Source organism: Hibiscus syriacus, unplaced genomic scaffold (genome assembly GCF_006381635.1).
Source record: "Hibiscus syriacus cultivar Baekdansim isolate YM2019G1 unplaced genomic scaffold, ASM638163v2 tig00016563_pilon, whole genome shotgun sequence".
NCBI classification, from domain to species: Eukaryota; Viridiplantae; Streptophyta; class Magnoliopsida; order Malvales; family Malvaceae; genus Hibiscus; species Hibiscus syriacus.
In genome coordinates this window covers 825,479-847,658 of record NW_024062387.1, presented here as the reverse complement: position 1 = coordinate 847,658, position 22,180 = coordinate 825,479, and the positions used below count along the sequence as shown (strand labels likewise).

Below are 22,180 nucleotides of genomic sequence, written 5' to 3'. Positions count from 1 at the left end.
TTTATGATTGTTTATGTTTATTTATTGTGATCGTTTACATTCGTTTATGTTCTACGTTTGTTTATGTTCGTTTATTTGTGTTAGTTTATTATTTAAATGAACGAACATGAACATTCATTTGCAAACGAACACGAACAATAAATTTTCCGTTCGTTTATGTTCGCATTAGTTCATTTGTTCGGTTAAAATTAAATGAACAAATATAAATATACCTTATTCTTATTCGTTCGATTCGTTTACAATCCTAAATTTGATAATAATTTAACCATACGTTTTAATCGCTCTCAAGCCGGGTTTAAAAAGAAATATTTTCAGAAACGTCGTTTCTTAACTTTTGTATTAGAAAAAAAAAATTAACGTCAAACAACAGGTCTAATTCTACTTTCAGTCCCTATGCTTTTTACTTTTAAAAGAGCCCCTCGATTTGAAATTCATAAATTTAGTTTTTCTAGTGGTTTGACCAAAAATAAATAAATTTTAGTTAATTATATTGTTGATTTTTGTTTGTTAAATTTGAACGTGTTATCAATTGAATTTTATTTTTAATTTAAATAATAAAATATTAAAATGAGGCATGTTAACATTCAATAAAAATCTATTAATCGAACATTGATTTCTATATAACATGCGTAAAGGGCTAATTTTTTAAAATTAAAAATAAATATCTTATACTTATTAAGTCAAATATATATATTTTTAAAAATCTCATATTTTGGATATTATTGATGAAATATCATTTTTTTGGGAAAATTGAGTCCAGCCTTTATACACTGAAACGAAAACAATTATTTACATTTTACAATTTGATTTTAGAAAATAAAAGATAAATATGGAGGAAGGGCATCTGATGCCACTGCCAGCATCATCTTCTTCTTCCTCCATCTTCTTTCTCACCATCACGTTATCTTGTAGACCCTACCGACAAAGGACCCCACGTGTCCAATATTTTTCTTTTATATATAAAGAAACGGAATTCCTACCATTAACAGGTAAGTCCCCGACACGTGTCACAACTCCAGAAGGACCAAACTTTTGGCTCACACACTCTCCGGATCGGACCACCGAACTAACCCCGTAGGGACCACTCGTCTACTCCTTGGGAACAATGCAAAAACGGTCCCGTAGGTTGCAGTCTTTTTTTCCTTTTTGCTCCTTCTCTATTGGGTCTCGTGCCTACACATGATGGTTCGATGAGGTGGCCCGCTTGGCCCATTATTTCCTCTATAGCAATGCACAGTCCACGGATTACCGGCCCCCTCCCCCAAAAACCCCTCCGTGGCGCCTTTTGCTTCCAGTGTTGACCCACAAAACATAATGTGGACCCTACCCGCTTAGCCTAATCTGACCCCACATTACACGTGCACACCTCTAAAGAAAAACAACCCTCACGTCAGCACGTGCGCTCGTCCTCCTCCTCTGCCTTTAGCTTCGCTTGTTCATGGCGGATGGCACCAAGCCACCAATGAAAAAAAACCCAAACACAGTAAGCAAAGTGAAAAATAAAGAAAGAAAACTTTTGGTTTATTAATCAATGCTTTGCAGATCGACTCATGAATTGGAGCTCTTGTTTATCGTAAATCTCCAACGAGAAATCTCGAAGCATCTGAGTTCTTGTCGTTGTGGTAGTGGTGGCGGTGGAACTCGAACTCGAACTCGGTGCCATAAACGAAGCCGTTTTATCCGTCTTGGAAAGCGAAGCTGTGCAACTCGTGACCGCTACATTACTTTGAAGTTGACTAGGCGTTGTTGTTGCACCGTGTTGCATGGCGGACACGAACGAAGATATGGGCCGAGCCGAAATGTTAATTAAAGGTGTAGCGGTGGCCGGAAATGTGAATATATGAGGTTGAGAGGATGGTCCGGCCACGGATGCCATAGATGGTACCATGAAGAACGTGCCTGGAACGACGGCGTTTGATGGTATCGCCCAAATTGGAACCAAACCCTGCGGCAGAACCGCGTGTTGCTGCTGCTGAGAAATAAGTATAGGAGCTAAACCAGATGAAACCGAAACAGCGTCGTTGACGTCAACGAACTCGCTATTAGCGGCTCCTTTGTGCTTCTTTCTACTAAGGCCACCGGGTTCGGGGTCAGCGTTCGAGGTCGTCGGGATTTTAAGCGTCCCATTCACCGACATAGCGATGGCGGGAACCGTACCGGTTCCGGTCGCCGCTATTATCGACGGTTCAGCGTGCTCCAATAACCAGCTGATGGTTTCTCCGTCCGACTTGTGGCCTAATTCTCGTGTCAACTGAAAGATCCGAGCCGCGCAAGTAGCGGGAATTCGGATCCTCCGGCCACGTCCCTCGACTTTCGTGTGACGATCCTTGGTGGACGCTCGTTTCGGCGCGGCGGATGCTTCCGTTACCGGCGGCATGGGAACAGCAGACGGCACGTGCACCGCCATAGGAGTCAGGCTTACAGCTGTCTCTATATCAGGCTCTTCTTTGGGATTCTTCGACGCTGCAGCAGCCGCCTCTTCGCCGCCGTTGATGCTGAGAACAATAGCTCTGCTTTCTCCATCCGCTTTAACCTCATGTTTATGAATTGCAGCCATCGGTTTCATTTTAAGAAGAAGCAGAAAGTAAGTAAAAAGATAAAACAAAGCGGAGAGAAACTAAATGGGAAAAATGCTTTGAATTTTATAAAGATGATGAAAAAAACAAAATAGGATGGGTTACATCTTGCACGGGGAAGTCCTTTTGTACTGACTTCCAACAATTTCAAACGAAAGATAAAACTCGTTTTATGTATGAATTATAATTTATTAATTTTTTCCCTAAAACTAAAAGTTAGAAATTAAAATATTTATTTTAATAAATATTGAGATTAATCTTAGTATTATGACTTATTTTCATTAATAATATTTTTAATTTAATTCATTAATTTATATTTTATTTAACTTAATCTTTTAATTATAATTTTTTATTCTTTCTAATTCATTTATTTTTATGTTTTTATTAATATTTTATCCTTAAATTCTCTTCTTAAAAATATAATATTATAGATATATCACATAATTTTAGATGATATTTAATTTATTAAATAATATTATATATATATATATATATATATACACACACACTAGAGAGAATTGTTGAACATTAGTACCATGATATTATAAACAATTGTAAATATATTTAAAAATAAACACATACAAATATATTTAATTTGACTTAAACAAAATTCAGATAAAGTATTGACGGTAAAATAATTCTTGTAAACTCAACTAAATCGATATTATTACTCAATTAAATACTCGGTCTTAATACAAATGATCCTCTTAATTTAATTTATTTTATTTTATTTATAAAATTAAAATCTAAATCTCTAATATTATTTAAAAAAAATCTAATATCCTATCTTGGTAAACAAACGATTAGAGTTCAAGGCTAAAATGAGTAAAATATAATATAAATCAAAGTTTATCATAATAAAAAATCATCTACTATTATACCACAAATTTAGTTCACTAAAACGGACCGATCTTTTTAATATCTTGATGAAAAAAAGTCTATGGTGATCTTTCCGATCAAAAGTTAAGGCTTGGACCCACAAGGTGATGACACGTGGTGGGTCTCGTACCCGCAGGATTATTAGATTGTCCGATTGTTGAGGGTCAAAGTTGGTGATGCCTTGGAATATCCAAATTGCAAATTCACTGGGTCTTATTTATTTTTCACTTACATAGATCACCCCATGAAATTGAGTCATTCCATATAGAATGGAAAAACAAAACACTTTCAATCGAGTACTTGTATTATTCAATACTTGTAATTAATTATAATTATTATTCTCAACTGAAACTAAATTTTATAATTATAATTATAATTTTTGTTTACTCTATTTGAAGATTATAATCTGAAACGACATTTTTAAACGTTTTAACCTAACGAATGACCAGAAAGGTGTGAGGCTTTTAGGTTGTTTAGCTGTGGGGGGGTGCCGTGTGCTTGATTCTATTATTCTATATACCCATACCGTTACCGTTCGTTAAATTTATTTCACTCGTAAAAAGGGATGAAAAATGGTAATTAAAAGAATGCTTACTTGGCATTTGAACTTATGTGTTTTCGTTATCTTTCATGAGTATTTATTTAAAATTTTATAAACTTTCTCTTAATAATATTGTCTTTAAAATTTAAACTTGAACTATATATTATTAAAAATATAACGTGTCTTATCGCTACACCTAACATTTTGTTCTTGAATCATATCAACTTTTCACTTTAATATCTAACTATTAGCTTTGTCCACTCTAAAATAAAGTTATTAGAAATTTTAAGCAAATAGATAATCTAAAACAATTTCAACATTTCTTTAAAAAAAAATATCAACATGAAATAGATTATACATAAAAACGAGATTTAACGTAATTTAAATAAGACAATCATAGAAATAAAAATATTGTATTTATTGTAATGAGTTTTTCTCATTTATTTTAAATTTTTGGGTATGTTTAGGTTTTTTACACAAAGATTTGTGGTATTATTTTTTTCACCGTTATCTTTACCGTATCTCATAACAGATGTCAATAACATATACTTAGGGATGGGCATGTACCCGAACAAGATGAGTTCCGAACCGATCGAGTCGGGTTCTTTTATAAAAAAAAAATTAAGGTTTCGGTCGGGTTAGATTCGGTTTAGGGTGAAAAATATCCGATCCGATCTAAAAATATATAATCTTACATTATATATTTAGGAATAATTATAATAATACCCCTCTATATATTATTTTTTTAATTAAATTATTATTTTTATTAAATAAAAATAATATTTTTATTATTTAAGGTCAGATCGTATCGAATTTAGATTGGTGGATAATATATATTTTTTTATTGAATTAGGTCGAGTGAATGATTGAAATTTTAGGATCGGTTCAGGTTGGCTTAAAACGACCCACACATCCCCACATATACTAATACTTTCTTATTGAACAGGAAACTGGTAAAAAATGTGTGTAAAAGTGATTAATAACAGGGTAATTAAAGTGAAACAAGATATTTAAAGTTAGGAATATTAGTAAAGACCAACTTTTTTTTAGAGGAACTTTTGAATGACTTTTTGGAATAACTGGAAATTAAAAGGATTTATTCCAAAGCATAAATGGTAAGCAAGCAGACCAAGATATAAACATCGATTGCAAGTTGTCGCCTGCTAAGAGGGTATCCCTACGAATCCAAGCTGTGTAGTGTACGGCAACAGATCTAAGGTTGGCCCCCCCAATCTGTAAATCCGACGGCTCGACAACTAATATTTACTCATCTTATAGGGTACCCTACCACATACGATCCTCTCTATTTATCTGTCTGTCTGTCTATCTAGGTAGACCCCTTGTTGCTGGTATTTTATGGGACCCACCATTTCCACTAGTCCCGTGAAGGTGTGCAACCACCATGAACCATGGGAGTAGGAGGGACCCAACTAAACCAAGGCTCATCCCAATTTTTTGTAAATTGGTTTTAGTCCCTCAGTTATATTCAAGTTATAGATTTATTTTTTATATTCTAATCTGTTGATGAAATAAATGAGATTTGTCGACTGTGAGAAGTTCATTCTTCTTGATTTGGTAAAAAATTATTGTCGGTAAATGAACAGTCATTGACCAATGGTTTTATATCATAGAGTCATGGTCATGAAGAAAAAAGAGATTGTTATATGGATGTCAATTCTCGTTCTAGTCGTGTTGATTAGTTTTTGTAATGATATTTAGTGTGTGCGTTAGTCATATGATCATCATGACTATTAGTAGACTGACATACTAGACAAAATTTTAATAAGATTTTGGATTTCGTTCCACTAAATTTGTTAGAGACATTGTCTATGCATTAAATTTTTATAAGGTCCAAAGAGTTACAGTAAAATATTCAGATTCATATTTTACCATTAGGTTATATACCATTTATAAGTTGTAGATCTATCTTTCTCCAGTTTAATTATTTTTAAGTCATTATAATTTAATCATATCATCATTGCAGTATCTAATCAATATTGAATTTTCAAAAAAAAAATATAGAAATCAAATATGATTAAATGAAAATATAGGTACTAAATCTATAAGTCTTGCATAATATAAGGAGTAGGTGGGTGGAATTTGATCCCAATACTTTGGTGGTGGTGAGGGTAGGCCAGAATGTGGTGGTATGGCCACTGCCCACTTGCCAGTTGCCATATAAAAGTGGTCCCCTTTTAGCTTCTTCTCTTGTATGGGGACCCTCTATTGGGTGGGACCCCATTTCCCAATGTGCTCCTTTAATAAACAAATAAATAAAAAGTACGTGAATTTTAAAATTCTTTGTGGGCTCCATCTGTCCGTGTCCGTGTACATAGTACGTGCCCCATCACCGCACATATTTTCTTCAAAATTATTTTATCAGTCTGAATATTATATCTAAATTATCAATTTATTTATTTTACTTTTTCTAAGTTTATTTTTTTTGTCTTAATTTAAATTATGATTATTAAATTTCCTAAGTTAAATTCTATTATTAGCATTAATTTAAAATTTTAAAATATAAAAATTAAATTTATGCTTTATAATTCGTGCCGATAAAATTTAACTTGGTTTACTTTTGGGCTGCAACGAGGGGCATGAGCCTGTACATCCACTAATGACAATGGGACCCCATTTTGATAATTTAATATAGGAGGGACCTTTTCAAATAATAATAATAATATAGGAGGGACAGTTAATCTTTGTGGTGGGTCAATGGGGCCTCTTCTCTCTTAATAGTTTGGACCATTTCATTCAGTTAGCCTTTTGGGAAAATGCTTTGGTCAAATCAATTGCATGCAGGGACCAAGTCTTAAACTCTACACAATTATGAGAAAGCCGAACTGCTGGCCACCTCTATTCAATTAACACAAAAGTTTGTGAATGGCAATTGCCAAAGTACTTTTTTTGCTCTTTTATTGTCAAGTCTAGCTTTATTCATTGATATTCAATGGATCTAAACTTGATTTTGAAGCGGAATTTATATTAGGTATGTAAATTTAAGAAATTATATTAAACATTTTAGGATATACGAAATTAGATGATCAAGAGAAAATACAAAAAAATCTAAAATATAAGATAACGTAAAATTTATAGAGAGTGTGAGGTCCATCCCATCATTCATGCATTAGGTTTATGTTGTGGTGGACGGCTGTACATAGCATTTAGGGTAGACATGTGTGCACTCTGAAAATTGAATTTTCTTTGATTAGTTGTTCATTTTATTAGTTGTTCTTACCATGAAATTTTATTTGTGTCCATGTTATATATAAAAATTTTGTTTTTATTAATGTATATATACTCACACGCAAAAATATTTCTAAATCCTTCGCTAGATATACATTAACACAGATTAAACAATCTCTGCGTTGGGCATACGTTAACACAAATCAAAGGCACCAAACTGTACAAATTCTGCAGAAACAATGCTGAAAAAATCAATCAGGCAATTTCTCTCAACAAATTATCAATAGAAAATAAAAAATATATTTAAATTATACAAAAACATAAAATTTTCAAGGAGACAATTATCTTATCGGTCTCCCTCAGTCTCTCTCTCTCAACAAAAAAATTCTACGTAACAACATAAGATAGCAATACCTAAATTTCATACACAAAATCCAAAATCATTCGTAATATGTACATGTATTACATGTACTTTTTTAAACTTTAAAATTTCAATACTAATTCATATTGTAGTTAAAATTGTAAAGTTAAATTTTAGTATTAGTTTCTTTAATATGCACAACTCTAATTTATCATTTAATAATCTGTAATTTAATCATATTATCACCATAGCATTTAATTAGAATTAAAATTTTAAAATTTAAGTATAAGACCAAAGTTAACCAAATTAAAATATTTGGACTAGATACGAACTTCTGCATAGTAAAGGGAATAATGAGAGAAAATTGATTTCTCATGATAAACTATTTATTGAAAAGAGGCCCATGTATAAGTGTATTTGAAGCCCCACAATCATGGCCCAAAGAATAGAAGATAGACGCCATCAAAACTAATACCGCGTAAACATAAAGCGTCACACGATCATGGTTCTTGAATATCTGCAAATTTTGTTCAAAATGATGCTTTTTTTTTTATTAAACTAAAGATGATTACAAAGTTATACTCTTAAACTAAAGTTGATTACAAAGTAGTAGACTCTCAATAATTTGAGAACAAACACTCAATCACCCTAATAGTAGTTGGTGCTCGAACTCGTGACTTTTAATAACAACAATAATTTTGTTTGTGCTCAAAATGATGCATTTGAGGCTAAATTTTTTAATGAAAATGCAATTGGGTCAAAATTCTGTATGCCACAACCAATTTGATCAAAATTCTGTATTCCGGTTATTAGTAACGAAGTTCTTGAGCTAATAACCCAAATTTATTTTTCTTAATCCCTTACCTTTGAGCTTCATTGTTGAAGATGTTATATGAAAATGCAATGAAATTTGTATCGTCTTCTGCTAGTTTCTGTTGGCTAATGCATGTTCCATGGCAGGTATTCAAGTATTACAAACAGCAATACAGCAAACTACTTGACCAAACACACTGGTTCGCCCATTGACCTAAGAAAACAATGAAATCAATGGAGAATATGAAGGAATTCCTAATAATAAGTTCAACACATGCCAATGATCAACCATGGCAAATATGAAGTAAGCTACCGTTTAAACGACGTCAAAGAAAGAGAGCTCGGAGGAGTAATCTTGATGACAAGTCCAGGGAACACATCATCGGGGTCATGAATATGAGGGTTGTGCTCCACTATAAACGGATCACCACACTTATCACTTATTGAATGCAGGGTTTCTCCCTCTGCGACGACATATATTTCATCGCACGCTCGCTCCAACAGCCGACGACCCATCACTTTGCCATCATGTTCCTCTTCATTCATCGTCATAGAGTTTGTTTCCTCGAAAGAGTTGAGTAGTAGAAGGGTCACCAACACAAAAGTGCAGCACCAAGAGGCTTCATCCTCGGCGAACATCTCGGAAGCCATAGAAGAGGATTGAGTAGAAAAAAGGGGGGGATTGAAGGGAGTGTGGCGTGAAGTTGAGGGCCAGTACTGGCGGTTTATAGTGGTGGGGGGAAGAGGAGAGGCCACGATTTTGTATATTACGTGAGTCACCCTATTCGGAAGGGCCTGAAAAAGCAACCACTAATGGGAGTTTGCTTGAGAGTTTTTGAGTTCTTCGTTTTGCTTGTTTCTTTTTAGTTTTGTCGTTGCATCCAAAACAGGAAGATGGATGACAATAAATACGTGAGCCCATTGTTCTGTTTTGCTTTTCTTTACTGGAATGAAGTTTTGGTTCGTTCCTTCTCTATCTCTTTTTGTTTGTTCTGAAACTTTATTGTCATTTGCTTGGAACTTTATTCAGATAATTCCTGCAATTATTATTCAGAAGTGACGTCTAAAATCGTATAATTTTGGGTGAAGTACACTAGAAGTCGTGAACTATGTTTAAATAATCATTTTAATCGTTAAATTAAAAATGATTATTGAATATTAAAATTTTAATGTGATCAGTTTATAATAATTCAATTTTAATGGTTATTTTATCTTTTAGAAATTTAATGATTAAAATAATTATTTAAGCATAACTCGTGACTTTTGGTATAGTTTACCCTCAAATTTTCTATTTTATTTGTTTATTATTATTATTATTATATAATATATATTCGTTGACTAATCTTGTAACATATATATTTTTCTCTCAAGATTAGAATTGACATAATCTCCTTATATCTTTTTAGATTATTTTATTGATTTATTCTTATTTTTAATATTTGAACTATTTTTATATAAACTTTTCTAATTACAAAAATATTAGGTAACGACTTAGATGTTATAAAGTTAATTTATTTGTATGTCGTCATCCACATATTTTTAATATGTGATAAAATGCATGTGAATGATGTTTTATTTCAACATTATTAATTATGTTTACTTGTGATTATGACTTTTCTTTAATTGTTTGATTAATTTCTAATCATTTATTGTATGAATAAATTTTATTTTTTAACAGTAATTTATATATTTTTGACATGTTTTAAGTAAAATGATATGATTTTATTTACTTAATTTATTATTTTTATAAATTTCAGTATTCATTTTTCACTCATATTTTATTTATTAAAAATATAAAGAATAATCGATTATACGTGCACTGTAAACAATTTTATTGTTTTTAAAAATCATTCGAAAAAGATTGGACCGAACAAGCCTGTATCAGACGCGGAGATAGAGGATCGGGAAACGACACGTTGAGCTGACGCTGGAGACAACGTGAGACCCAGAAATTCCAATCTGCTTGCTGCCTTAAAAAAACACGATTTCCATTAAAGAAAAGCGGGGAAATTTTGTGGATTTCGAGGTAATATCATCGGGCACTTTCTTCGCTACCTTTTTCGTTCAGTTTCTCTCTCTTTTTATATCCTTGTATCTGGGTACTTGCTCAATTCACCAAATCCCCACTTTTTTTGATTGATTCGCATCGGTGTTTAGCTGTAAGAAGATAAATCTTTGCTTTTAGCTTGACTGTATGTTGTTCTTATGGCTCCAGTTATCCCTGTACATTAAAAGTTTGGGTTTGGGTACTTTTTTGAATTTTAGTTTGTGTTGTTTCATAATATTCTTATTGTGTTTTCCAATTTGGGTGGTTTGGGTTTTGATGATTTGGTTAAGTATTGAATTTATACTCTCTTTTATTGTTAGCAGGTATGCTTGGCTGATAGGGAACCTTGAAATTAAATTATGGGTATCCTGTTTATTATATTGATACAATTCCAAAGCTAAGCTGAACTGATGAGTACTATAGACTTAGCCGATTATGATTTTTCTAATTATCCGTTCTATCTAAAAGCTTCCTCGTATGTTCTTTTGCAAGCCAATAGACTTCAGCCTGTAGTGTTGGTGAAGAGAATTTGATTCTTAGTACTGAATATCTTCTACAGTTAAGGTTTTGCTCGGAACGAACGATGTTAAATTTGTTAATCGAATGGTTTAGATTCACCACTTTCTTAGTTTGAATCTTAGCCCGTTTGATTTCCATCCTTCATATCAAGCAAAGCCTAAGTGAACTGATATTTACCGAGATTGAGTTTAAGCTATTAATTCGAGCTTTTCATGCTATTTAAGGATAGCAAAATTTTTTAGCATATTCATACCGTTAGTTAGAACTTGATTGTTTCAGCAGCGACATAGCCTGCCTGCATCTTACAATCACATGCGTGCATTTGCATCGGCCCTTTCAGATTGTGCGAGAATGTAATTATTAAGATTTTGCAGGTGTTTTGCAGATAAAGGATGAGTACGCTGGATGTAACTAGAGCGGAACTTGCTCTTATAGTTTTGTATTTGAATAAGGCTGAAGCAAGGGATAAGATATGCAGGGCCATACAATATGGCTCGAAATTCTTAAGTAACGGACAACCTGGCACCGCACAAAATGTTGACAAATCAACCAGCTTGGCTCGGAAAGTGTTCCGTCTTTTTAAGGTGATCTTACCATGTCAAATATAAAACTAACTAGTTGGCTTATGTTGAACAAGGATTGACTTTGTTCACTTATTAGATAAATAATATTTCTTTTTCTGTTATATTGGTGGAAGTAGAGCAGTCTGAGCTAATGCATAGTATGAAGATTCCCCCCCCCCTCTTTTTGGTTTCTGATAAGCAATGAGTAAAATGAACTCGGATAACATGAAAAAAATACGTGGTACTACAAAAGGCATATGATGGCAAACTTAAGTTCTCCCGTTATTTTTATTATAAATATAGTTTGATTTTTGTTTCATCGTGAATTTGCAGTTTGTCAACGATTTGCACGGTCTTATTAGTCCAGTTCCTCAAGGAACTGCCCTCCCACTTGTTCTGTTAGGAAAGGTGTGATAAACTTCATATTTCCTATGGAATTTCTCTACACTTCCAACTTAGTTAATTTAACGCCCCTTGGATTAATTTAATGCTTGTTTCAGTCAAAAAATGCATTGTTGTCAACTTTCTTATTTCTCGATCAAGTTGTCTGGCTTCACAGATCAGGCATCTATAAGGTATGCAACACACTTTATTTTGGTATTCTATTTAACTTGTTCGTCTTGGTTTACAAGTGTTAAGTCGAAAAAAATCCATTTACAGAACAAAGAACATGCTGAGTTGCTTGGACGAATATCCCTTTTCTGCTGGATGGGTTCATCAATCTGTACCACCTTAGTTGAGGTTTGTTGCTCTTCGTTAATTATAGGTCAGATCCCTGCCGACAATATTTTTAAGATGTTTAGTAAGCTATAATATCTCCCTTTTCGGCACATATAACATCTTTTTATCAGCTTGGGGAGCTCGGAAGGCTATCTGTATCAATGAAAAAGTTGGAAAAGAATCTTAAGAATAGTGACAAGTACAAGGTATGCTCAATACTTGTTTTCTCCGAAGTGTTATTATAATCATTCTTCTGCACTCTACGATTCTTTTGTTGCTGTAGTTTCCAACTTTATCGTGCTTATGTAAATGCAGAACGAGGAGTATTGTGCGAAGCTCCAAAAATCAAATGAGAGGACTCTGGCCCTTGTTAAAGCAGGAATGGATATAGTCGTAGCAGTCGGGCTTCTTCAATTGGCACCTAAGAAGGTCACTCCACGAGTGACGGGAGCATTTGGATTCGTTACATCTCTCATCTCCTGTTATCAGGTATACGATTTCATATTTCTAGTCTTGGATTGCACATCTTTATTTTCCACCAGTTGGTTGGATACTAGAAGTGAATTCATATATATGGGGAATTGCTAGTTTTGTTGAGGAATAGATAAAGGTTAACAGGGAAATAGAGAAACTCTACAAGCCAGTCAATCATATATGAATGCCAGCTGAGATAAAAGAAAATCAGCATTACATCAATTGTTCCTGTAACAAGAATAGGACATATACAAAAATTTTGGTTCGATTTACTGGCTTTGGAGGCTGACAAAATTATGCTCTTTGTTGCAGTTGCTTCCATCACCACCCAAGTCCAAGACACCCTGAAGTTGGAAGCCTGTTTTGCTCAAGCAGCTTAGAGTATCTTTTAAATAATTTCATTGAACATATGTTCTTAAGTTCATATTTGTGTAAGCTTTGAAGAATATGTATACCTTGGGTGACTTGACCTCATCCTCTTCCTTTGTAGCACCACTTCTGTTTTGCATATCTGTCAAGCACCCAACAAAATAATACTAATACATATTGCTGTTCTTTGTTCGCAGCCATGAATTAAGGTTGTGTTTATGTTATACGGTGTCTGTATGACAAATTTGATTAGTTGGGTTAACAAGTGCCCTGTTGTGTCCCGAAATTACAAAATGAAACCCGCGTCTGGTTCAAGGGCAACAAGCAATAATCACACATTATTAGATGAATGCAGATGGATAATAGAAATACACGACTTCAAATAATGAGACTTTCCAAGTAGAAAATGAATAATTGAAATATATTAAAATTTAATCTCAATCACCCATTTATACTCAGCCAATGATTTTAAATAGGTATAAAATTAATAGGTTTTATAAAATGTAAGTAATTTTTTATTCCTATATATATATCATAAACTTGTCACTCCATTCCTCAGCATCGCAGTTGGAAGATGTAGAAGCTAGGGGTGTTAAAAAAATTGTAATAATTAACCGGTATATTTGTTGTATTTAACAAAGTTAATTAATTGAACCGTTAGTCCTAATGATTTCGATTAATTGAATTGTTAAAATTGATGGTTAACGACTACAATTCCTGTTACAAATTTAATAAATGATTAGCAGTTAATAAATTAAATTTATAATTATATTTTTAATTTATTATAATTTTACTTAAATAACTTAGTATAAATTCTTTTATATATATATATATATATATACTTGCACTGGTGTAAGTATACGATACGTACTATCATTTTTCATTTTATTTACTTACATCAATGTAGTCATATATTAAGTTCTACATTTTATTTTATTTTATTCACTTACATCGGTATATGTGCTAAATACTATATTTAGTATGAATTATGAATTTTTTTACAACTAATTGTAATAGGTTAACCATAGATTAACTTATAACCGAACTGTTATTAACCATTTTTAACAATTAGATTACGATTAGAAAAAACTCATAACCATCATAATAGTAAACCGACCGTTTACACTAAACGATACGGTTAACCATCTATGAACAGCCCGAGTGGAAGCCTCACACTACTTCGATAAAGCTAGTAAATATTAGTAACACTAACATATTAAATCAGAATAACTAAAGCCCCAGACAAAGTTTAGGTAACACTCGGAAGGGGGCTAATCGCCCCACACACTACTAGTGTTGCAGCCTTGCAGGAAACTTTAGCTTCCATGTGACCTACAACTCAGTTCAAAAGGGGATGAAAACTAGTACAAGTTTATTGTATGTCAATGTCTTCCTCGTCCGATTCTTCACCCTGTAAATCCCATCCATACCCATATTCGATGATGTCAACTAAATTTCCCCCATTTTCACGCAGTAAATTCACAATCTGCTCCAAATCTCTCACTCGCATCTGCAGAGTGGAAGCAGAACTTGCCTGTTCAGGTACGGGTGGTGGTGGTGGTGTATAACTCCGTGCCTCCAGCATAAATTTTTCAGAGGGTTCAAGCATCTGAATGCCAAAGGCGGGAGATAATGGACGTCCCATTACTTCAACGTGAGAGACACTGCAATGATGCCAACCAACAGATTGATTCAAAACAAGAGCATAGCAAGATGGCCAAAAATCACTAAAGAAACCTAGAGACGAACATTCTAATTGATTTAAGGGTCCCTAAGACAAATCTCACAAAAAAAAAAACTATTACTCTTAACTCTGTCACATGTTACTATCAAACTAGCTAAATATAGTGTGCATTTGAAAGTACCATATATAGTATAAGCCATCCATTTCCTGTTTCTGGACCCTACCCAACAGCTCAATCTGTAAAATTCCACCAATGCAAAGAACAGGTTCCGGAAGCTTGAAAGTCTGCAATTTATTTTCCTGCTTATTTAAAAATCCAATGTAATCAGTGTTCCTGTATGAGTTATTACAAAACTAAAAGAATATGAGAATTAACTTCACAAAGCAAGCATCTGGAACATGGAAACAAAAAAAAAAACGGAAATGATACTGTAAATAACCATTTTAGTATTGTATCACTATCATATATATCACTTGTATTCAGCATAAGCAATGGACATTAGCGGAATAATCAAATCTAGTATTTATTGTAGTAACAGAGAATGTCAATAAAAATGATAGACGCCAAATGGACCCAGATACTTGAACCCACCTGAGCCATCATAAACTCTTCAGAGGTGTAAGTCCATACAAACTTCTCATTACCACAATCCTGGAAAGATTCACTCACAAGATTGTCCACAGAGGACTTGATATGGCCCATCTGAAATCTCACTGAGTTAGCTGAGTAAATTGGGTTACCCAACTGGAAGTAAGCTGGATTAAAAAAGTATCTTATAAGTTTCAAACTAATATAAAATAAGACAGATGAAAGAGGGAAACCTGAGCTACAAGAAAATTGAAACAATTACCTCGGAATGGTCTTATACTGATTTCAGTAATAACACATAAATCAGCACATAATCTATATGTCAATGTTTCGGGCACTGCAGGGTTTTTTTGTCCTTTACTTGACCAATAAGAAGCTCTTCGTGCCACCCTATCTCTTGGTTCCAAGGTATTATCTATGCTTTCCTCCGGGTAATTATCAGTGCTAGAAGCGATGATTGCTTCTGAGATGCACTCCCTGATAGCAAACGACAAACAACCTCGAGCTAAAAAAGCATAAACTCTATGCTCCCTCTTCAAAGCTTCCCATTCATTAAAATTGCTACATCCAGCTTCAGCATGCCCTCTTGCGGGGCCACTTAGCTCGTTGACATGATCAACTCGAGATAATTGAGGAAACATTCTCAGGCACAGTTGCTTACATAGACCATTTTTAATCACTGCAAACCATAGAAAACTCATAAAGTCAGCAATGACAGAAAACGGGTCATGCATAATGAGCCAAAGACCAGCAATGCAAGATTGATATGATAATGAACACATAAATTGTCACACCACTATAAAGTGTACAAACGGCATGAGTGTCAGTCTCCTATATTTCTAACTTCATATGTTACTCAGACGGATAATTGAAGCAAGTTCTTAGGTCAGCTCAAAAAACTTAAATGTAAAAGGGAGTCGTATACCAAATCCACACCATGAGAATAAAAGATCAGATTGCAAATAAAGCAGCTCATTAAGTTAAGTAGTGGTAAAATAGAGACACACAGATGAGGAAACAGGAATATTTAGCAAAAACATTCAGCTAGCTAATCAATCAAAACTTTTGGGCATCAAAGGAAATATCTGAAAAGAAGATTTTGAGCAAATTCATTGAATTGGTAGAACATATCTGCACTGAATTGAGAGGATCATAATCTATTGTTTTTAATGTAAACTGTTTTGCTTAAAACATACAGATTTCTTAAATAGATAAACATGGAAAAAGAAAACAAGGGACCAAATGAAAAACCAAACTGAAATCAGATTATCAGAACAACCAAACTGCAAGAGAATATTGTCCACTTATTAATTCCACGTGATGCTAAGCTCCATTAGAGCTTTACCATAATGTAAAAGTAAGATGAATCCAGTATTATTTCAGGTTTATGGCTTAACATGAAGAAAAGTAAACTGTTTGGTGTTAATTTGAATGAGGAGGAAGTTCAGGATTGGGCTAACACTTTCGGTTGTTCAGTTGGTAGTTTTCCCTTTGACTATCTAGGGCTTCCTTTGGGAGCTAATAGGAATTCAGCAGCTCTATGGAATCTAGTGGTTAATAATTTTACCAGAAAATTATCTAAGTGGAAGGCTTCTTCCCTTTCTTTAGCAGGAAGATTGGTATTGGTCAAGTCGGTTCTATGTTCGCTTCCTACCTATTATTTATCTTTATTTAAGTTACCAACTTCGGTTCTTAAAACTCTCAACTCAATTATGTCCAATTTCTTATGGGGAGGAGGAAATGGTAAAAATAAAATTCATTGGGTTTCTGGGCCAAATGTGAGCAAACCAAAGATTGAGGGGGGTTTAGGTGTTCTTAATCTAAATTTCATGAATAGAGCACTTCTTCAAAAATGGTCCTGGAGGTATGCCAATGAAAGGGAGTCTGTTTGGAGGGCATTTATTTGTTCGAAATATAATCTGGATTCTTCTCTGTTATTGTTCGAAATATAATCACTTTGTGGAGGACACTTTTGGTTCCAAGTTTAGAAGTTTGTGCAGTTTTCGAGTAGGAGATGGAAGATTAATCCGGTTTTGGCATGATAATTGGGTTTTGGATTCTCCTCTTTTGCTCATTTTCCCTAGATTGTTTTCTATTTCCACTAATAAAATGGGCAAATTATTCGAATTTGGGGAATATAGCTCTTCGGGCTGGATTTGGGATGTGCAATTTCGAAGGAATTTAAATGACTGGGAATTAGAGCAGTGGGCTAATTTGATGGCTGTCATTTCCTTTATTTCATTATCAATGGAGATTTCTGATGGGATGATTTGGAAAGGTACTGGGGATGGGGTATACACTGTAAATTCTGGTATGAAGTTATATTCATCAGATTCTTTGGGTTCGGAGGACATCCACTTTTGGAAGAAGATTATTTGGAGGGGCGACTTGCCGCCAAGAGTGGAGTCTTTTATGTGGCAGGTTGTTTTAGGGAAGCTGGCTGTTAAGACAAAACTTGTTAAAAGAGGTGTTCAAGGTATTGAAGACGTGGTATGTCTCTCTTTGCAAGTTGGAGGATGAGCCTTCCTCACATTTGTTTTTCTCGTGTTCGATGGTTTGGGTTATTTGGAACAAATTTCTGAATTTCTGGAGGATAAAGATTGTTTTTCATGATAATGCGAAAAGCTTTCTTCTTGCTTGGGCTGCTATGAAGACTAACTCTCCAATTTGGTCTTTAATTCCAGGGGTCGTCCTTTGGACAACTTGGAAAATAAGGAATCTAATTGTGTTTGAGGGGGGGAAGTTAGATATGGATGAATATTTCTTCTTAGCAAGGTTTAGGCTTGCTTCTTGTTTCCTAGCAAAGCACAAAGAGGTTTCAATCCCTAAAGATTCTCTTATTTCAGATCCTTCCTTAGGGGACTCGTGTTCTTTTAATGCCAAACAGATTGTTTCTGTTTCTCCTTGGTCCCCTCCTCCTAAAGGTTTTGTAAAACTTAATGTTGACGCAGCTACTACTTGAGATTGGAAGAAGAGTGGGATAGGAGGAGTATTAAAGGATTTCACAGGGTTGACCTTAGGCTTTTTCAAGGAAACTGCTGGTCCGGGGCCTCCGACCTATATGGAATTAAAAGCTATTCAGAAGGGGTTGGTGTTCTATGCTGATTTTCGAGAGAGCTTCAAGGACCGTTTGATTATTGAAAGTGATAGCAAGGTGGCAATGGATTGGGTTAAGGAGGTGGAATTATGTCCTGATGTTTATGCTTTTATGGTTAAAGATATTGTTCGTAGGCTTGATGTATTACATGGTGTTGTTAGACGGGTAAATAGGACAACCAATTTAGAGGCTGACGTCTTAGCTAAAGAAGGAATTGGCTGATTTAGTGTTGTTCACTATGGGTGTATTTATGTTTTTCATGGGGGTGTTTTGTAGGTTGTATCTTATGTAATTTCTTTTGTTCAATAATATCCTAAGGCACTCTTTTCTTCCTTCCGCTGATTAAGGAGCTTCTCTACAAGCTCTTTTAATCAAGAAGGGGGTTTTTAACGAGGCCTGAAATTCTTATAAAAAAAAAGTTGAATCCAGTATTTTTCTACTACGGATAAATTTAAATATCAAACGGGAAGAATATTGTATATATAATTATAGCTCACCAAAATGTTGCCAGGAGCGTGAGACAGCACCAAAGCGAACAAGATCAGATGGATCTTCTAAAGATGTAAGAATCTTTATTGACAAGTCATGGTGGAGAAAATTCAAGAAATCCATAGATTGCTACAAATGCATCAAGCAGCTATGCAGCCGGAGCTTCCTTTAGCACTGCAATAAAAAAATGTTAGCTCGTATATGAAGTAAAATAAAATCTTCAGGATTCATTAGTCCATTTAATACTCCGCTTTTACCACTATCTTTTCAATTAATCGAACCAAGCTGTTAACAAGAAAATAGTAAATGCAGTATCATATGTGATTAAAACAGACCAAAGAAAACACACACACATCATGCAAACATATTGGTCAGACATACAGTGCTTAAATTCATAATGCCAATAAGGCACATAAAAAAACACAATTTTATGAGTTTCATTGGGACAAAGAACTCCCCAGTCCAAAAATCCATGCAAGAGAGGAAAAAAAGGTTCAAAAATTAAAGAAGGAAAGGAGAAATTTTGGGATAAGTGAGATCATTTAACCATGTACAAGACAAATCTAACTATGAAATTGTTGTCAACTTCAATATGACTAAGATAAGGGAGTAATTTGCGTAAATGTAACGAATTAAAACTGAAAACTAAAGGAAATAGAAGAAGAAATAGGACCAATAATCTTGAGAGGGTTCGATCAGACAATGGAATTAAAACCAATTATTTACAATTCAAGGATAAACAAAACGTATTCATAATATCAGAAGCCAATTCTAATCAGAATTATGATTCGTACCAACAATCCAATCAATTGAGTTTAATTGCAATCTCGAGAAATCAATTAAACCAATAGTAATAATAACAAATGGAAACTGACAACTTCAAAGTTTTTAAATGCTCCAGAATTCAACAAATTTCAATGGATTCAGAAAATAAAACAAAAAATTAGGGGAAATAAGGGTACTCACTTACAGGGGAAACCCTAGAGACGAAAAGTGGGAGAAAGGAAAGAGAGAGAGAGAGAGAATGTGACGATTTTATTGTTGTCGATGGAGATAATTGGAACAGAGCGATGGCGTATGAATGGAAGGTTAACGCGATTGCATATATAAATGGAAGGTACACGGCCGGTTCGGGCCGAAATTTTGACTCATTTTTTTTAAACCCGGTCGGGCCATCATCAGACCAGCGTCTATTCTGTATTGAGATTTGGGCAGTAAATACGGAATTGTCTCAGAAAAGACAGACTAATATACGACGTTATTCGATATAATAAAATATATTTAATAAATTCGATTTAGAGTTACCGTAAATATTGATTAATAATAACGTAGTAGGTCTAAATCATGAATAAATATTAAAAAATTTGACAACCGGCAAACTTAGCTTGTCGGTTTGTGTTAATATTTTATAAAAATGAATAAATTCATATCAATATAATAAGTAAAAATATGATAAATCTGGTCTCGAAAAGACAAAGCCGGTAAAGCGTTACCGGATACATTAAAATTGTCGATACTTTTTGAATTTGTGTCGACACTTTGTGAATTTAAAAGAGAAAAGTAATAGCGCCTATAAAGTGTCGATACTTTATAACAATGTATCGATCAACAACGATATAACGGCTAAAAATATGACAAAATCGGTCTCGAAAGGATAAAATCGGTATAGAGCTAACATATATATTGAAAGTGTCGATACTTTAATATAAGTATCGACACTTTGCGAATTTAAAAAAGAATCAGTTTTAGCGCTTATAAAGTGTTGATACTTTATAAAAATGTATCAATCCATAACGATATAATATATACTGTTGAGTTAATCGATTGACGAAATTGGCCAACAGGGGGTGAATTGGCAATTAAAAATTTGTGGAAGCTTTTGCAGACAATTGAAAGTAATTGCACATCGATTTAGAGTGGTTTGACTTTATCAACCAAAGTCTACGTCCACTACCTTAGCTATCCACACTAAGGATTTTCCAACAAATTCACTAATTTGTTCTTTCTTTTGAGGCCAAAGAGATAACCTTACAACTCCCTCAAGAATATACCACAATTCTTGAGAACACTCTTTTCTCAAAGAGAAGATTACAAATTTGCAAACTTACAAGAAAAAACCTCACAAGGCAAATATGTTTGCACAATTCTAGAACAAATAAAGAACACTCAAGAATAAATACGATTGAGCACAATAAGTGTTCTTGAAAGCAAAATGAATATTGAATGAAAAATAGGCTTGAAATGCTCAAATTTGAGGTTTGATGCTTTTTCTTTGATTCTATCTTGATTCTAGTTGCTTGATGTTTATTGTTCTTTATCAATGGCTTCTAAGCTTGTTTAAATACACCTTGAATCACTTCTGAACGTTGGGGATGATTAGTGGAGTCAATAGAATCGTTTAAGTGTGAAAACAATTAATAAAATTAGTTGGGAGCGTCAGTGCATCGATGCATACCCATGGTGCATCGGAACATCAGTGTAAAATTCAAATATTTTGACCGTTGGACCCTTAGTGCATCGATGCATAAAGTGCATTCGATGTTTCAAAATAGCCAGAGTGCATCGATGCATGGCTGGTGTATCGATGCATCAAATGCATTCGATGTTTTCATAAAATCCTCAGTGCATCGGTGCATGGTATGTGCATCGATGCATGAAATGCATTCGATGTTCAATTTAATTCATGGTGCATCGATGCATGGATTAGTGCATCACTATGAAAAATTGATTTTAGGCTTGATTTTGGTTCAAAATACTTTGTGAAAATTGTTTCAAAAATATATTAAGTATAAAACACAATTTTACACATTTAGTAAGGTTTGAAATTGATCTTAAAAGACTTGGAGTAATAATTTGATATTCGATTAATTGAAACGAATTTATTTAGAAAATCATTTTTAAAATCTTAAAATTCATTTAAACTAAATTGTTATATCGAAATACAAAAAAGTTTTCAACATATACTAATATGACAAAACCTGTCTCGAAATGACAAAACTGGTAAAACGCTACCGGATATATTGAAAATGTCAATACTTTAACATGAGTATCGACATTTTGGTAATTTAAAGGAAAATCATTTTTCGCGCTTATAAAGTGTCGATATTTTATAAAACTATATCAATTCATAACGATACAACAAATAAAAATATGACAAAACTAGTCTCGAAAAGACAAAACCCGCAAAGCGCTACCAGATATATTGAAAGTGTTAATACTTTAATATAATTATCGACACTTTGTGAATTTGAAAGAGAAATAGTTTTAGCGCCT

The 22,180-nt window shown here is 33.8% G+C and overlaps 4 protein-coding genes across 11 annotated transcripts; 1 reads left to right on the top strand and 3 right to left on the bottom strand.

Moving 5' to 3' along the window:
* Positions 1–901: 901 nt before the first annotated feature.
* Positions 902–2,583, bottom strand: LOC120208447 (transcription factor TCP9-like). The gene has a single exon (XM_039207729.1). The coding sequence runs from the start codon at positions 2,564–2,566 to the stop codon at positions 1,529–1,531; it is 1,038 nt and encodes a 345-aa protein (XP_039063660.1). The 5' UTR covers positions 2,567–2,583; the 3' UTR covers positions 902–1,528.
* A 5,695-nt stretch (positions 2,584–8,278) lies between these two features.
* LOC120208366 lies at positions 8,279–9,199 on the bottom strand. The gene is made up of 2 exons (XM_039207653.1): positions 8,670–9,199; positions 8,279–8,570 (listed from the first exon to the last, which is right to left on the bottom strand). Exons 1-2 carry the CDS (start codon positions 9,005–9,007, stop codon positions 8,537–8,539), a joined length of 372 nt encoding a protein of 123 aa, XP_039063584.1. The 5' UTR covers positions 9,008–9,199; the 3' UTR covers positions 8,279–8,536.
* A 1,082-nt stretch (positions 9,200–10,281) lies between these two features.
* LOC120208445 (peroxisomal membrane protein 11D-like) lies at positions 10,282–13,241 on the top strand. 6 transcript variants are annotated; one of them, XM_039207725.1, is made up of 8 exons: positions 10,282–10,382; positions 11,308–11,506; positions 11,819–11,893; positions 11,986–12,060; positions 12,146–12,226; positions 12,337–12,411; positions 12,521–12,694; positions 12,992–13,241. In XM_039207725.1, the coding sequence occupies exons 2-8, from the start codon at positions 11,315–11,317 to the stop codon at positions 13,025–13,027; spliced, it is 708 nt and encodes a 235-aa protein (XP_039063656.1). In that variant the 5' UTR covers positions 10,282–10,382; positions 11,308–11,314; the 3' UTR covers positions 13,028–13,241. The 6 variants fall into 6 exon arrangements, with proteins under 6 accessions (XP_039063656.1, XP_039063655.1, XP_039063658.1 ...); XM_039207724.1 differs by having other exon boundaries at positions 10,341–10,406; positions 11,296–11,506; XM_039207727.1 differs by having other exon boundaries at positions 10,357–10,418.
* A 1,002-nt stretch (positions 13,242–14,243) lies between these two features.
* Positions 14,244–20,057, bottom strand: LOC120208444 (F-box protein At4g00755-like). 3 transcript variants are annotated; one of them, XM_039207721.1, is made up of 6 exons: positions 19,874–20,057; positions 18,916–19,081; positions 15,584–16,000; positions 15,325–15,488; positions 14,914–15,032; positions 14,244–14,712 (listed from the first exon to the last, which is right to left on the bottom strand). In XM_039207721.1, the coding sequence occupies exons 2-6, from the start codon at positions 19,028–19,030 to the stop codon at positions 14,421–14,423; spliced, it is 1,107 nt and encodes a 368-aa protein (XP_039063652.1). In that variant the 5' UTR covers positions 19,031–19,081; positions 19,874–20,057; the 3' UTR covers positions 14,244–14,420. The 3 variants fall into 3 exon arrangements, with proteins under 3 accessions (XP_039063652.1, XP_039063653.1, XP_039063651.1); XM_039207722.1 differs by having other exon boundaries at positions 19,878–20,057; XM_039207720.1 differs by lacking the exon at positions 19,874–20,057 and having other exon boundaries at positions 18,916–19,218.
* Positions 20,058–22,180: the final 2,123 nt, after the last annotated feature.